Raw genomic sequence first — 17,997 nt, forward strand, 5'->3', positions numbered from 1 at the left:
ACTTACTATGGCAATTTAAGCATATATGCGCTTTAAAAGTCAAGGTCAATATCTTTATGAGGTCAGGATTGTGGGGAGACATCTGATTGATTAATATATTTAACAACGCAGGTAATGTGCAACAACACTGCATACACTCGCTATAGATGTTACAATGTGATTTTACCCTCTCATTTTTCATCTGTAGCTGCATTAAACAGATCTCGAAAACTCTAGAATTGTTGTGCTGTTTACAATGTAACCACAGTAAAGCACTTCACTCATTTGTAAATCAAGAAATATAGTGCATAACAAAACAAACGTGTGATTTTACACAGCATATATACAGTATATTGCATCTTAGTAATACATTTAAATAAAGAATTTAAAGGCAACTGTTCAAATAAGATAGTAATATGATATTATTACATTACTACATTATTATTATTTAACCATGGACTTCTATTTCAAGAACACAGCTATGTCCTCACCTTGCACTGAAAATGGATTCGATTCCCTTCTTTCCACATTTCAGTTTGTAAGGACTGTCCAGGAATCACAGGCTTTACAAATCGCACCTAAGAAGTAGAAAAATCTAATTATGAACTATCAATCAAGTACCAAGAATAAAATTTAATTGTTCTAACTAGATTGTACAATTTCATAGAAACAAAGGTACAAATGGCAGGATTCTGTCCGGCTCATTTGGCTGCTAAGAGCTTTTTGATGCAAAGATCTAACCCAGCTGCTAGATTACCTGTCATTATTAATATTGCTAGTTTGGCTGCTCCAGACATTCACTGTTGTGTAGAGAAGTGCATCCTGTTCTCAAATCTAAATGCTCTTCTCATTATTGTCCATGAGTCTCATGTTAACTGCTGAATTTACTGAAGGCTGACTACAAAGTTTACCAAAGTGTCTCAGTTTACTATAGCTGAAAGAACTAGAATATAAAATGCTGCCAAAGCTGAGAGAAACATCTCGCAGATTTTAAAACTTGTTCATTTTTGTTTTATTGCAATATACAGCTAGTACTTTTTGACAAATAATTACAATGCCATTGTAGTGACACCATAGGTAGCATATGGCAAAATGAGGTTCCTTTATAAACACCTGCTTTAGAATCTCACCTTTATGTTGCAGCAATACTTTATATGCCAACATGGGGTCATCACATACGTGGGGAAATTCACTGAGCTCATTTAAAAAAAAATGTTTGGCCAATTTACTCCAAACGTGGTATTAAAATTAGTCAAAATGGGGCTCTTGATTAAACTGTGATGGAGCCTGGTTGCCATTTATTTCTCAAACTTCACCAACTTAACCAATTTTGCAACAAACTATAAACTCACTGACATACTTGACTGGTTTCATTACACTAAATCAGCTTCAGGTTTTTTTATTTCACCTATTGCAGTGATACTTTTTACATCCAGAACAAGTTATCAAGCCCAAACGTGGTACAGATCATTACATCTTATTAGTTTACTCCCGGTTCATTCACACCATTAAAGTACTGTAGGTACTGATTTGCTTGTAAGTCTTGAAAACTGTAATATACTTTTTACCCTGTAAGTACTGCTTTATACTATAAAATAGCCATACAGGTAGAAAACAATGCAGTTTGGGTGAAAGTAATCCACGATGTTTTATAATCTCGAAAACATTCCTAAAGTGTAACTTTGAATACATTTATTACCTTTTGGATTCAAGTGAGGGCACATTAAAAAAACATTGGAAGATATTTTACTTTTAGATTTTATTTTTTTTCTAAAAATCATTTCTGTATTTCAGCTTATACACCTGGTGTAAGCGAAAAGCATAATGTGCCACAGATTGACTGCATAGAGTGAGATACATTATGCTATCTATTCTGAAAGAAATAATGCTCTATCCCAGAGGAAGAAAACCTTTCTGTCAGCAAAAACTGGCTTTTTTGTTTAATAGATCCCACATTTACAGACGTGAAAAGCATAGCTTTGTCCCCATGAAAACACAAGACAAGTAGCCCAATTATACATGGTACCCTGGTCTTTATATGTGCACATCATCACAGCTGTTGGGAAGAACTATTAATCTAACAACAAGCAACTGACCAGGTAATATTTTACTACCAATAGAGAAAAACAAAAATTACAATTTTTTGGTATTATGATATTTTTTGGTTGTTTCCACTACTGAATACCAAACATTCTGAAAGAGGATTTTACAGTACCATCTTAGGAAAACAGCAAAGGTCTCCTTTCTTTTCAATATTCCTGTACTTTCTTAAGCTTCCACTTTCATTATTGTCTAGAGTATCAAATACCCATCACTTGAACTGGAAAGTAAATAACATAAAATGTAGAAGTACAAACTCTGATCTCAACAAAACATTCTGAGCAAATTCCACCTGCTCTTGTATATCTACAAAAGTTGTCCCTCATAAAATTGTCTTGCTGTACTTCAGCAAGGGCACTGAAAAATACTAGAACTTTAACTTATTTAACAATATTAGGTACATGAACTAATAAATCCATACTGCAACAAACATGAGTTTAAATGTTTTGACTGTTCATGCTAAACCCCACCAAGTCCTAATTAAATTTATTTCTAGGTCAATTAGAGAGGCTATCAAAAGAATGACCCCACCACCTTGGACTTGTTTCACATTTTATTGTGTTACAATATGAAATTCATAATTCAGACCCTCCTAAATTCATTAAAAATATAAGTGATTTAATAACTTGGTCATTAAAGATCCAATGGCACCATTCAAGAAGGTAGGGTAAAGAAGTCCTTTAATCATGGCTAAATTCCAATTCAGGCATTCACAAAGAAACTGGATTTTCTAAAGAACTCCCTTATTCAAGTGGTGAAGTTTTTTCTCACTTCTCCATCTAATCAGCTATGTTGTGGTGCTTATGCCTCGCAATTATGGATGGTGCAATTCAGAGGTGGAAAAAGGAGGTCACTCCTTATATGTAAAGTGCTTTTGGATCCTTCAAGGTGAAATGATGAATTAATAAAATAAATGAAAGAAATTATTACTTTCTCAATTGTGATAAAAAGCAGTATAATTGGATTATACCACGGCTTATCAATATCATTCCTGCTATATTCCTGTGGAGTTAACAGCACAAGTCTATTTTATAAACACTTTTTATATTTAGATGTAGAAGTCTCTTACCTTGATTGATTTGAATTTGGAGACATCATTATTTGCATAGTGCTTCAGTACATGTCTTGCAGCAAATCCAAAGGAGCATAGTCCATGTAGAATAGGCTTTTTGAATCCTAAACCAAAATGATAAAACAGCAAGACTTGCTTAGAAAATTTGAAACAAACAAAAGACTATGCATGACCTATTATCTTAATACTTCTCTTACATATATACAGATCCAGCTGTATGTGTGACCAACTATCTTAGTACTTGCCTTACATATATAAAGAATATATAGGTGCCATCTAGAATGTGTGTCACAATTCTCACTAGTGGAAAGCACCCTGCATTCATGTTTTTGTCTCAGTCTAATAACCATATTTTGTGAAAATCTAAAATATTGTATATGTTGAATATACAAATAAAATACTGTACAATGCCTAGCTATTTTTTTAAAATTTAATGTGGCTGAACAGTTTTATTTCTGAAAAGGAGATTGCATGCCTTGAATGGAGCCTGGATTACGTGTTCCTTTGCATCCTACGCATGTCGTTGCAGCTACCTACTTAAGTTATATAAATACTTATAAAAAAACAAATCTAGACAGGACCTGCAGGACCCAAGAAGCAGAACAATGGATTTCTGGGAGGAAAAGTTCTGGCTGACAGTGGAAAGAGTGGGCCATCTAGGTTTACATTTTAGGGTTAATTTTCAGAAACTAAAAAAATGAAAAATACCGAGGCAAACTGTCACAGTGGCACAGGACACAAGTACAGCTAGTGAGCCGCTGCATTAGTTTGAAGCAATTTTATGCAGTATACACTAAATTGAATAGAAACATGGATAAAATTAGTCAGGATAACTTCTGGTTCCTGATCCTACCTTTTCACTTAAGGTACCTTTTTCACTACTACAGAGTAGTGCAGTCCTGCAATTGACAACTCGGAAAATAACAATAAGGTGCCACACGTCACCTCTGTCTACTACGGTGTCTACCCCTGCACACCTGTGGACACCTCACGTATTGTAGATGGCTGCATCTGTTTATGATATTGCACTTTTCCACTTGGTATATTTTAAGCTTTGAAACAACATCCAGTAGCAACATGTTAATTGTTTCTACAATTTCATGAATCTATAGTTCAAAGAAAAAAAAAATTCTCATATAATAAATAAAACCCAGCACTCCTCAATGAAATAGTGTAACCAAAAATTGGTGTATTATGATCTGAAATATTCATACACAGTCAACTCAGTACTGTATTACAAATATACCTGCTGATTTCCCTCTCAAAAACAACACCATCACCAGCTCCTTACCTCCCATGGCTGCAAAATTCGGATCGATGTGCAAAGGGTTCCAGTCTCCGCTGAGTCTGTACAAAGCCGCCTTTTGTAGAGAAAATAAAATATCAATTTTATTTTCAGACATTTTAACAACAACTCAATCCTTCATAGAATGGTGACAGCAAAAAAAATGGATCTTTACATTGCATCTGTTCTTTAGAAGTTTATTACCTACAGTATATTTTATTTTAAATAACTTGTACTTATACATAGAATGCATATACAGTCATTCAGAAGCGTAGATATTTTTTATAAAGGCTAGATACATTTACAAATTTGGGCTGTGTCAATAATTGACAATTGGACAGAAGGTGCTATTCAGGTGGGTTTGTAGTTGTGTGAACTTGCCCGGTAATGCAAAACGAACCCCTGTGGCTTGTCTGACAGGTGTGAGCTTGTAAAGACATCAGCTGTATCTGTTCTTTGTTCAGTTGAACATCACGTCTAGTAGTGCTCTCTTTTTCACCATGCTTTGGAGAATCCTGGTCACCTCTGACTAGTTTCAAGACCCAGGCTCAAACTCCCAAACACCAGGCAAGAGAGTTCAATATGCTCTTAGAGCACACCTTAGATCTAAAACTTAAAAGTGTTCCTTCTTTTCACCATTTATTTTATCATCTATCTGACATGTTTTTCTTTGTATTACTAATTCATTTTAAAGATTTAAAATTTGTCTTTTGACTGTTTTATATGTAAACTTCAATGTTAATCATTATATCACAAAGTTATTTCAGGTTGCTTTTCACCTTGCGATATTACCATCTCTCCAGTGAAGACATCTTGTGAACCTAAGGAATGGTGATGTCTTACAACCTTGCTCACACTGCCATACTATATTACTTAACAAGCAACAGTTTTGTTTTGATTGCAAAAATCAAAGTATTAAAACTATATGCAGTATTTTTAAATATAAAACAGTATTTTATATTTTATACTATTTTATTCTAGTTTTATACTATACAAATCTCAAAAAGGTTATCACGTTTCAAGAATCATCATCCCTTCTTTATTCAAGATAAATGTAATCAGAGGCTTGGCTGATCTATGTGTAACATTTGTGATCTAGTTCCAACCAAGGGATCTACCAGCATCTATGAGCTCTATGACAGCAGCCGCGAGACATGACATGGAATGATCTGCTGTGCGCAATGAGCTGAAGGTATACACAGCAATGCAATGAAGAGACAGGCTTTAGGGTTATTCCTTTTGACATATTGGAAAACACACCAAGACTCATTGCCTTTGATGGAACAACAGTCTCGTTGTTTCTCTTTTTTGTGACAGCAATATCATTTGAGTGATCATTCAAAGAGAGTAAACATCAAAGCACCATAACTGAACAAGAGCACATAAAAATAATGTTACAGAAAGTTGAAGCATACATTTAATGTGATCTTAATATTCAATCTATTAATTTATGATTCTTCTTCTAGTGTTTAATATTTTACTCTTACCAACGACAGTAAGAATTGTTTACTGCCGATCTTTCTATATTTCTAATTTACCATTTTTAAGAGATTCCAATTTTAACATATTCAATTACACATAATTTTCACCGTGAGTGAAATTTCTGAAAAAAAAGACTGACTGAAAAAACAACTGATTCTTGCCCATTCCACAGTCCTCCCTATATTTTAATAATACTGTTTCATTCTTAGAAAAAAAAAAACACCTGCTAGGAAGCTCTTGTAACTATAAAAACAAAAAGCAATGCTTAAGAGACCAAGGCAATAATCTAGATTACCATAACCAAGAAATAAAAAGATTTGTATTGCCACAACCAAATGTAATAGAAAACAAATTATGGGAATAATATAAATTTACAAAAACACACTATAACAATAATACCCAAGAGTAAAATTGTCAAAGACAAGACATCTTATCAAGACATGATAAGAAAGCTAGAGAAATACACAAAAGTGTTAAATCTAAAAGGAAAATAAAGCAAAGGCAAAATCTGAGCAATAACAATAGAACATTTTTTTTTCTAATCAAAATTGTATTAGACCAAAACATGACTGAGCAAATAGTGGACATTAACTCCTTGCTAGATCAAATCTAAAGTATATGGTATTACTGCAAGGCTTCCAGTATGCTTAGAACTGAGTGTTTAGAAAAATTATTACATTAATATTTCTCTTGTTATAAATTGCAAATGGAACTAAATTATTGTGAGTGCGCTGCTTAGGAATGCTTGTAAGGTGTTCTGGCTCACTGGCACACACCAAGACAACATACATTAGGTCCATCATGACACCTCCAGTGAAGAATCAATGCTTCTCCATCTACAACTCCAAGCCTAGGCTAGAGGTCACCTGTTATTATAAATCTGCTGAATTGCGCCAAAAGGATCCATTAATGAGGAAACTGCTACTTGGCATTGGATCAACCACCATCAATCACCAACCATGATGATCTGACTTAAAAACTGCACACACTTGACAGGTGACTAATTGTGTAACTGTGCACTGCACTGCACTGCAACTAGAACACATTCAGCTGAAAGTAACCCAGAATTCTGTCAAAAACGTTCTCCACAACAAGGGACATTTTGTGTTGAGCACCCAATTGTAATTTCACCTGTTCAAAAACATAATACAGTTGGACTTTGTTGACACCCCTGAATATCAACAAATATTCAATATAGCCGCTACAAAATATAGATGAAAAGAACTTTGAAGTTTCTCCCCATTTGAGGCTTGACCTGCAGCCACAGAGCCAATGGACAAAGACTGGATATACTGTGACCAGATTTACATATGTCATTAGAGCTGTGCCTGGGTAAGCATTCTGTTTTTTATTTTATTAATAAAATTGCAATATGCATTGTGTGTGTGTTTGTTGCCATTTTTTTCTGATTAGGTGACTCCTAGCAGTGATAAGGTACTCCTAGGATTTACTGTATCAATTTCTAATTATTCCAGCATATTCAAATAATAAATTCTGTACAATTGGAAACAATGTCAAAGGAGTAAAACTTATGTGCTAATTTTGCCATTCCACTGACCTCATACTCTTTCAAATTCTGTACAGTAAACTTGAAAAATTTGTTTGTTAACATATTAATAATTTTTGACAAAAAACATGTACAGTATGTGCCACATCTCAATATATTTTTACCAGATTACCAAATAGGAAGTTAGCTTTAATAAAACAAATATGCAAATATCTTCATTCTTGTCAGTGTAAACTTAAATAATGGAAATTACATGACCAAATTACTGAAATCAGAGGAAATTTGAGACCAAATAGCCACTGACTAACTTTATCTAAGTTAAAATGCAAAATTTCCAAACCAAAGATACAGCAAGGTTCTTGGTTGTAATAAATGTGTTCAGAAAGAAAAACGAAAGCCTAGCAAGGCTGGGTTCTAAGGAACCTCACAACAGACAGGCCCTTGTCTAGTATGGGACTTTTTCACTAAATCTACTAAAAAACTTTACAAAGGGTGTATTGCAATAAAATAAAGACAGTGTATTAACTGTGAATAGCCCCACAGTTATTTAGCATGCATCTCTGTGTTAAGCTAGTACTCAAGTTAAAAATGTATTGCAATGAACATGGCAGCTTAATGTAGTATTGAGGTGTGTGGTAGAATATGCAGGGTAAATTGGGTAAGAATTTTCACAATTGTAAGAATCTAAAATAACTGCTTCTGCACTGTAGATGATTCTGGAGCACCTTTATATTGATAAAGGAGATTTAGTTTTACTATATTAACAAATAAACACATACCCCATTATCCAAACCTAATTCGTTACTGAAAAATTTGTTTGGAAGGCGGGAGATCGTAAATCGTAAATAAAAATTCCATTATTTCTTATAGGGAAAATTCCATCCTGTTTCGACCTGAAGACAAGTTCACTCAAAAATCATTCTAAACGTATAACACCATACAGGCCATAACAGAAAGCTTAGTGAACTATGCCGTTCTACTCAAATAAACTATCTATAGCGGTAAAATAATGAATGTCATATTTACATTTTTTATTCTTTCGTAATAGATCGCTTTCCAAGCATACGATGTGCGAACGTTGTCGACTATTATGCTAAAATTGACAAGAAAAATAAAAAGACCTAGTCAGAATTAAATAAAAATACGTGAGACAAGCAAACAAACAAACAAACAACTCACTTGCTTGTAGAAGAAAAGGTTGTTGCATGAGGAGGAGATGGTGGTTAGTTATCGGAATGCAATAGTGAAAAGGACAAATCGGAGTGAAAGGGAAATTCGCAGTGGACTGTGTCCATTTCTTCGGCCTCTTCAATTTCTTTGCGGATAGCCTTCTTTTGAGAAACACTGCCTATAGCTCCTTATAGAGTGCATCTATGGTCATGGTTACTCTGGAACCTTGCTTGTGACATTGACCTCTCATTAAGGTGAAAGAGAAAATGGCCTATTAGCTCCTCTAAGAGGGCAGAGAAGCTCACCGTTTTTCTGGAGCACTTATAGAAATCAGTTGATGGTCTTTCAAAAATATTCTTGTCAGTGAAAAGCTACATGTCATCTTAGCTACTGATGGTCAGTGCCTGCTGCTATTCTTTTATGATAAAATGTTGTTTTATATGCGGACAAACACAAGTGAAGTGGTCCATTGTTTTCTTTAGAATGCTTCTTATATAAAGCTTTGTGCCGTGAAGCAACAATTTCCATATTCCATTTGCCTATCAATGTTAGAAATGGTAGAAATGTTGTAATATCTTAGACCAGACGTTACCCCTCTTAAAATACTTAAATGTGTTCATAAATTGTTCTTGAAAGTCAGAGTCAGTCTTTTTAGATCTGAAATTATTTTGACTGAACAAAAATTCCATTAAAGACTATTCTAAATCTATGGAAATGTTATAAAAGGATTAAGCTGTAATTCAGCAAATATGCACCATTGTCACAAATGGAGTTTAATCCAATAAACCCTAAGTAATTATTTTGCTGATTTGTTTATCTTCCAGGGCTGAGATTTCTGGCAAATAAATTATTTATACACTTAACTGTCTCTGTAGGCATTACAACCAAGCATATTAAATACATTTACTTTTGTGTAACACAGAAAACGCACAATGAATCAAGACTTCTTGTTGTCCCCACACCCGTTCTACTTCTGTACACGAGCCACAATTGTCCAGAGGTTAGCCTGGTTTCCATAGCATTTAGTGAACAGAGAGAAAATGAATGGGTGACCAGTTTATCACAGAGCCTACCACACCAACAGACAATATTTTGTCCAGTCACAGAGACTCACACTAACAAATAATGTTTGCTCCAGTCCAAACAACTGTGTCAATCACGGTGAAAAACTTTAAACAAAGTACAATAGCAGTGTCTGCTATCAAATCCACCAGTTATAAGCCCAGAGACTTAACCACAATGCTATGCTTTCCCTTCTGTAAATATAACAAATTGCAATATGGCCTAATACAGACTGTCTTATTAATTTAAAAAAGGACCATTAACATATCACAGCCTGACATTGATGCAAACACAGCTTTTCTATATAACCTTTTTTAAAATGTCTGTACTGCTCTAAAGTCTTAATCATACTGATGAATTTTGATGATTATACTGTAATCATCAAAATAACCCTGTGACTATAAATGACACTTATTGTGTAAGAAACAAAGGAAAAATATGATTGCAAAACATTATCTGTATCATAGTTCATATACTCGCCTTGCAGCTAATCAAAGTCATTAATGACAAATTTCTGTGACAAAGAGACCAGTGAGCTGCACGAAGAGTAAAACATTAGAAATGTTATTTTATACAGAAGAAACAACTTTGAAATTCAGGCTACATAGATGCCAGTGAGAAATGATTATATATCAAGTACAAAAAGTAGCATAACAGCCAGTCAACAAAGGTCCATTATCATACTTATCATACAGAAGCAGAGGTAAATTGTGCATTTTAATGGAGACAGTGCAGAGATATATGGAGAGTGGGGACAGCTCAACCAGCACAAATGGTTGAAGCTGTATTTCAGTGAGTTTTTTGTCATTTAAAAAGAAAATATTATGTCTGACAAAGAGAGAACACCATGTAAAATAAAATTACTACTTTGCTAAGAAGACATAAATGTTTTCCTGAAAAGTTTATATAGATGCATTTAAAGCAGAAAGGGTACAAATGAAAAGAACTGTATTCTTTTGTGCATTTGTGCTTCATCTGCTTTTAATGTGCAAAGCTACAACTGCTTAAAGGTACATAAGCAATTAGCTTTAAGATTTCAAAATACTTTGGAGCAGTAGAAGACTTGCGTAATACTAATTGATCCAAGTGTAACAAAAAATGAGAGGTGCCCTTAATTACATCATGCTTCTTGTTCTTCAAAGTGAGATACCCCCTTATGCTTTGAATTACAAAAAGTTAATTATGTATTTTGTGTATTCTATTCAATCTATGCACTTAGTGGCCTTGATTTAAAGGAATCTCTTAATTTTGTAAGATTAACGATATTTGGTGTTTTTGTAATTTGAATACATAGAGTGACAGGTATGTCAAAACTATCTTTTGGAATCATTCATATACATCATCTAATGTATATGAGTTGAATTATTTAGATTTATAACAAAACATAATTTAGGCGGAGCAGTGGCTCTGTGGCTAAGGATCTGCACCTGTGTGGCTAGAAGGTTGCTGGTTCAAATCTCGCAGCCAGCAGAGGAATCCTACTCCGTTGGGCTCCTGAGCAAGGCTCTTAACCCCAACTGCTCCAGGGGCGCCGTACAATGGCAGACCCTGCGGTCTGACCCCAGGCTCTCTCCCTATCTGTGTGTCTCATGGAGAACAAGCTGGGGTATGCGAAAAGATCATTTTAATGCAAGAAATTGTAAAGGTTTAATAAAGTGATGTTATTATTATTATTAATTTACACAAGGTGGGGTTAACTCTCTGTCTGAAAGGATAAAAATGTACTCATATCTTTTTCAGTGTAGAGCTAAACTCTGTTTGTTCTTTACCTAGGTTCCTTTAGTCCCTTTAGTGCCATTTTTCTGATGTTCTAAACGTTTAAATTAAATTAAATTTAGTTTTTTTATTCCATACAGTACATCTTAGCAGGAACACCATGGTATTAGGCTAACACTTTAATACAAACCAAGGTGGTTTCAGTGAAATAAGTGGTCAAAGTGAACATTACACTGAGCAAGCTGTGTTCGATGCATACTGTAGCTCTGAAGCACACTTTAATAAGGCGCTACATTACCAAACAACAGAACTGGATCGTGCAGATTTCATCTCTTCAGGAGAGAGGATGCAGTAAGTAATCATTCAACTAAAAACACTCTCTTCCCAGATAGTCCAGTTACACGGCAAGAGAAACTAAACAATGGCATAGTGTTAATGTAGTACAATCATTACTTCATCTTTATTCACAAAAACTCATAAATGCAGGAAAGAAATTCCAAACTGATGGCAGACTAGTATTTCAAAAGGGATAATGAGGATAGCAGTATCTACTGAATGTGATACCATGTTCACAAAAGAACAATGCAATTCTGCAATTTCCCTCACGGGATCAATAAAGTATCTATCTATCTAATGCTCATGACAAGGCAGGGAAGTACGCACATTACATACACCTGCACCCCCTATCCATAAATTAATTAATGTTTGTAATTATGATCTTGGTATCTATAATTCCTTTTTGTTTTAATATGCAGTGAAATTTGAATGCAATTCAGTTAGTGTTTAACTATATTTCAACAATGGACATTACTTTCCTAATTTGATTTTCTCTTCATGAAGTCACTATCCAGGGGGCATAGTTTTTTTCTGCAATGCAGAGAGACCTCATTTTGCTTCCTGTTTTGAGCCCAGCAGGAAGTTCCAAAATTGTTTTTTTCAAAGCTAGACACAAAGAATATTTTTTGGTGCGCTTTATTAAAAGTGATGTCTGAGTCCCACTTTTGACATTAACATTTTTGGTAAGCAAATATGTATGGTGTGCTAAATGTGATTCCCCTTATTTAAAACCTTGACAATAAATCAATAATGAATTCCTGCATTTTTTACAAACATATTTAATGTTTGACCTTACTTTAGTGATATCTACAGAAGAGAAAATACTTCTAGAAATGCCAATAATGCCCCAGAGTCTCACAATCTGTGTTCAGCTTAGAAGCATAACCAAGCTAAACAGCTGACGCTAATGAAAAATGATGGCAGACGCTACCTGGTCTTTGTTCGTTTCTTCTGTAATCACAGAATCCGGGGGTCTGTTTGGTGGTCTAACTGTACCCTGCAGAAAAACACAAATACTATGATTCACAATAAAGAACTGGAGGAAAAAATAAGTTAGAGCCAAGAAAGAAAAAGACTGAACATGCTCAAAATCACAACAGATCTACACTGTACCAATGGACTAATGCTACATTAAAACATTACTTTAAAAGTAACATTTTTCTGTACACAGTTTTGATTAAAAATGCAGGTATGATAGCTATAGCTTGCATTTTTTATATCGTTTTTAACCAAACAGAACAAAAGCATAGCACTGTGGCTTTTCTGTAGGAACATGACATATGAGAAGCCAGGCATTTCTCCTAGGGGACAAAGAACTTTATTACTTCAATACAAATATTCAGCACGATGGAAAGAGTTTCACTTGTATCCGCAAAAAAAAAAACAGGCCTTTGCTTTAAAAACCCTCAGAGGCAAATTGAAATACTTGTCCTTTTGTACATACACAAATGCTTTCAGTATTCCAACTACATACAGTTTGATGTAAAGTATCTCGATCAATGTCAAACATTATCCAGCTTTGATCTCAGCTTTATCACTGAAATCCCATCAAAAACAGATCCAGTGTAATTAAAGCAGATGTCCACAGAAGACAAATTGAATGCACATTATGAACATGTTTTTGTAAGTGTTTTCTGGCAGTGGTCAAATTAAAATACTTAAATTAGATAATGTTGATTAAATGAGACTAAGTGATTTATTAATTTGTAGTGTACATCAAATATAAATTATATTAAATTGCACATCTGAAGACCTTCAGTTTATACAGAACGAATTACAGTACATAGAAAAAAATATGTGGAGAGAAAGTGATTTGGAGACTGTAATTTCAAATCTCATTTTAAAAACAATGGACAAGAGAACTGTGCTATCTATTAATTAAATAATAAAATGAAATGTTTGTACAGAGTAAAAAGCCTTAGAGGCATCGTAGAACATTGTCAGATCCCACAAGTTATACTGCAATGAATTCTGCAGCAGTACATTTAGGGAAAAAACATGTATAATTGTTAGATTTCTGTATAGTTTCCTTTTTATTACTTCTGTGACTTAGCAAAGGAATTAGCTAAGTTTCCTCTGTAGCAGACAAGAATATTAAATTCTTTTTTATCCACGTTTGACATGTAACGGTAACTGAATTAATTTAAATGGTTCACTTCCAAAGTCAAAGGTATATTCACAGCACATAGAAGCAAGGAAACATCTTGAGCAGGACAGTAGCATTTTGATGTAAAATCTATCCATTTGTACAGTAGCTAAGTTATGTTTACTTGTTTATTATTATTTTACATTATTAACTAATATAGCATGTAGTTTGACAAGTCCCATTTTAAATCAAAGAGAATGTTGGCTAAAACATACTGCTACCTAAGTGGTCATCCTCATTGAACGTGGATCGAAAAAAATGAAGCCTCATTGCAGCATAAAGCCAAGTATCAGAAAAAAAGTCTCTACACAAATTAGGAGGTAAATGTGCTTGCGTTAAATGTAACGTATCTTTAAAATTAGCTAATTCCTTTTCCAAAAGTAATTTTGGTTGAAACAAAGCTTCATTTTTAGTGAGGCAAATTCCATTTCCAAAATAAAATCACCAAAAGAACATACAGTATAGTACTGAACAATGGTTTGGCTATTCCATTGAAAACGATAATATTCTTTAAAATACTGTATAATTTTAGCAATCAAGCATGTGATGCATGTTTGTACGTGCTTTTCTCTTCTAACTGATTCTCACACGTTAATCATGGTCATGAAGCATGACTGTATTTTCTGTATTTTATACCAAAAGTCTTGTAAAACAATCCACAAAGAGTTTGAGGAAAGGACTCATTAATTTCTTATTCAAAAATTCAAATGTGGTATGGTCAAATGCATATAACAAGTTTGTATTGGTTCATATTTAATTCCAACGTGGTTATATAAATAATAAATAATCCAAACTTTTGCAGAGTAACATATTTGCCTTGAGAAACTGTCTCATATGTTTTTTTTTTGTTTCATCTACCTATCTTGGATGTAGCACTAGAGAAATAAATTAAAAGAAGCAAAAATGTGTTTGCTCTAGAGCCATCCTATCATGAATTACTCTGTGAATTTCACCTAGGAACAATGTACATAAATACTGTACATGTAAATATTAACTAAATAGAATGCTTGTAATCAGTACAGACTTTTTTATTGAAACAAAAACAAAAATTAACCTTGACTAGAAAAATTGCTTCTGAGCATTCAAATTAAAAATGTTCTGCTTGATATACTGTATATCTTTGTATAAACAAATGTAACTATGAAATATTGTCCAAGTAGTCAGCAGCAATTAAAGCAGCCTTTTTCAGCCTTTTTTTTGTTAGCTCATGCCAGCCTTAAGCTATAAACCCACAGAGGCACACCTCCTACCTTTCCAAAAAATCCTATATGCTTGAGCTACTGAACAGGGACACCTCATGTTGAAATTATGGTTTCTTATTACTGGTATAAGAATTGTGGTGCATGTACATTCTTGCCTCTAGTTTTGATCCACCACTGCCATCTTACAACATTATATGCATCTGAAACGCTACATAAAATCTCTGTTTGGCATGCGATGAAATATATTACTGTGCTTATGACCTCAAATAGTCATACTGCATGACAAACTGTGCAAATATCCTTTTCCTTTCAACTAGCATGAGCTTAAAAATGTTTGATGTCAAACATTGTACTAATACTTTTTAATGTTTAATACTTTAAAAGAAAGTAAACATACCAGAAAATAAATTCACAGAAATAGGAGTAAAAAATAGGAGCACTGAGAAAACATGGCAGCGAGCATGAAATCAGAAAGCAAGAATCATTTTGTGGACAGTTTTGAAAAAGATCTTTAACAATATAATTCATGTATTCAGAATAATCTATAGGCTACAGAAGTATGTCACTTCTAGATTCTGGACCCAGGGATAATTCAGTATTTAGAGTATACTGGTTTAAAATTCTGGAAGGGGGAAATCTTTACACCTCGCACTGCATACATATGAAGAACAATGTTGTATTGTAAAGCCTTATAAGCATGTCTCGGGAATCCCACTTACAGTAAAAAAGCACTCTTTAATTGCAAGTTGAGTCTTACTTAATGTCCAATACAAATTCAATTATATTGCTTTTTTCCCACTTAGTATCTAACATCATTATCTCAATGAGCAGCAATTACTAATTACTGATATCATATACAGTACTATTTTATTATAATGTAATTTATCATTTGTTAGGGTTTGAGACAGTATCCTCTGTATTTATTATTTCAATGGCAATAATGAAAATAACTCTGTCCTACACTACAATACTCTATTTGTATAGGGGTTTGCATCTGTAAAGGACTGCTATAAACAAAAGTATACTGCAATGACTGGGGATACACTTTGGTTAGCTGTTACACTAAAATGTTCAGCTTTTTTTCATGGGTTTATGTGTCTAGCTCTTGCAGTTAAGATACAATGCCTCCATATTTTCTTACTGCCTGGTTTTTTTCCCCCCAAAAGCCATTAAGATAAGAAATTTGATCATTAAGGTCAAAGGTCAAGAAGGCATGAATGGAGAAAATGTAATGTTCTATGGTCCTTCTCAGGCTTTCAATCAGACAGTACAACTTAGAGAGATGAGCAAGTGAATTAGTGCTTTAGAAAAGCAGGGTGCATTCAAAGGAGGACACCAAAGGATGGGATGAAAAAATCATTGAGAGACCAGATAAGTACTAATTAGTCACACAGGATGATATGACTCCTTCGGGGAAATATTGCCCATGTAATACAGCCTCTGCTCATTCAGGAGGGATTAATGTTTTACTGAGTGAATGAAGACAGCATGTAATCGTGGTATGACTCACTCTGCAGGAGGCAGAAATTGGGCAAGTGATATAGTACCTGTCAATGGCTGCATCTGCTAATACTGCTATTGCCATGAGGAAGCATCTCATTAAAACACTTTGCCATCCAGTTTCATTTTCTTGCTGATAAATGCACTACAAATGGGTTAATAGGGCTATTGTCATAAAAAGAGAAGTGTTATCATGTTATTTAAATATTTAAAGCTTATGTCTGCTATTAATAATCATATTTGATTGATGCCATTTGTGCTGCATTATACTGAGAGCATTTCAAGCCAGCAGAAAAAGCAGGATCATTCGGTCAAAGCCTGCAGCCCAAGCACAGAATAAATCCCATAGCCTAGAGGTTACTGCTATGAATTCAAGTCATGGCAGTGATCAGGAGATCCCTGTAGCAGTAATTGGCCAACTGTGATCAGGTCTGTGTAATATGGAAACACTGACAGATATCTGGCTTACTGTTCCTGGCCAACATCCTGCAGGACTTAAAGTTATAAGTAAAGAGCAGTGCCTCTCCTCAGGACAATAAAAATGGTGTATTGCTCATATTTTAACATCACAGTGTACAAAAAAAAGAGAGTCACAGCTTTTCATGTTTTTTGCAATGTAAAAAACATGAAAATGTAAATGACATTATATCCTTAGAGGCAAAAAATACACATCAAAAGAGTGCTGGAGCCAAGTTATTTGCTTTTTTTCTCATGCATGTATGTACAGTACTAATAATTCAAATCTGAATACCTTTTTTTATACTTTGTGAAAATTATACTCCATTACCAATTTTCCAATTTTTTTCAACACAAGAGTCCCAGCGAAAAAAACAAACAAACAAACAAACAAACAAACAAACGGTGTGGATATTTATCTCAATAACAAGTGTGAGAAACAAAGAACAAGCTATAGACTGCAATCTAGAGGCTGACTGAATAGTAAAAGATTCCCACAGACAAAAAGAGAGTGTAAGACCTCGATTATACTGTGCGTGTCAAAGTAACTAAGTTTTAGGATCCACTAAGTACAATCAGAGATGCATTCACTGTTCTGTTGAGGGATCTCTCTTTGCCATAAGGTCATAATTTGTGGCTGACATATTAAGATATGTCAGATATATGCAAATCATGGAAGCAAAATTAGTAAAAACAATTTTGGTAGACAGGTCCAAAGATCTTCTGATAATTCAATAATAATATGCATTTATAGATGCATTAGTACAGGAATAGCAATCTCTTCAGTTATTCATGATAATTTTGTAAAGAGTAACTACGAACCCCAGTACTTAACGAAAACTAAAAAAATGTTGTACGAGAATTAAGTAGAAGGTAATTAACTTAAAAAACATAACTGGTCGGTCCTTGTTTGATCTTATATTTATACGTTTTAAACTTTTTCCTGCATTTGGTTTTATAAGAAATAAGAACTGAGGTCATCTT

General features: G+C 34.1%; 1 protein-coding gene across 2 annotated transcripts in view; it reads right to left on the bottom strand.

Annotated features, from left to right (window-relative positions):
- hsd17b4 (hydroxysteroid (17-beta) dehydrogenase 4) overlaps positions 1-17,997 on the bottom strand; it is a 90,842-nt gene that overhangs the window by 18,655 nt on the left and 54,190 nt on the right. For both annotated transcript variants that reach the window (XM_015367376.2, XM_015367367.2), the window contains exons 17-20: positions 12,641-12,706; positions 4,443-4,512; positions 3,149-3,255; positions 471-557 (exon numbers count right to left, since the gene is read on the bottom strand). In XM_015367376.2, coding sequence (XP_015222862.1) covers positions 471-557; positions 3,149-3,255; positions 4,443-4,512; positions 12,641-12,706 — 330 coding nt within the window. The remainder of the gene's footprint in view (positions 1-470; positions 558-3,148; positions 3,256-4,442; positions 4,513-12,640; positions 12,707-17,997) is intronic.

The sequence above is a fragment of the Lepisosteus oculatus genome, chromosome 3 (genome assembly GCF_040954835.1).
Source record: "Lepisosteus oculatus isolate fLepOcu1 chromosome 3, fLepOcu1.hap2, whole genome shotgun sequence".
Taxonomy (NCBI): Eukaryota; Metazoa; Chordata; class Actinopteri; order Semionotiformes; family Lepisosteidae; genus Lepisosteus; species Lepisosteus oculatus.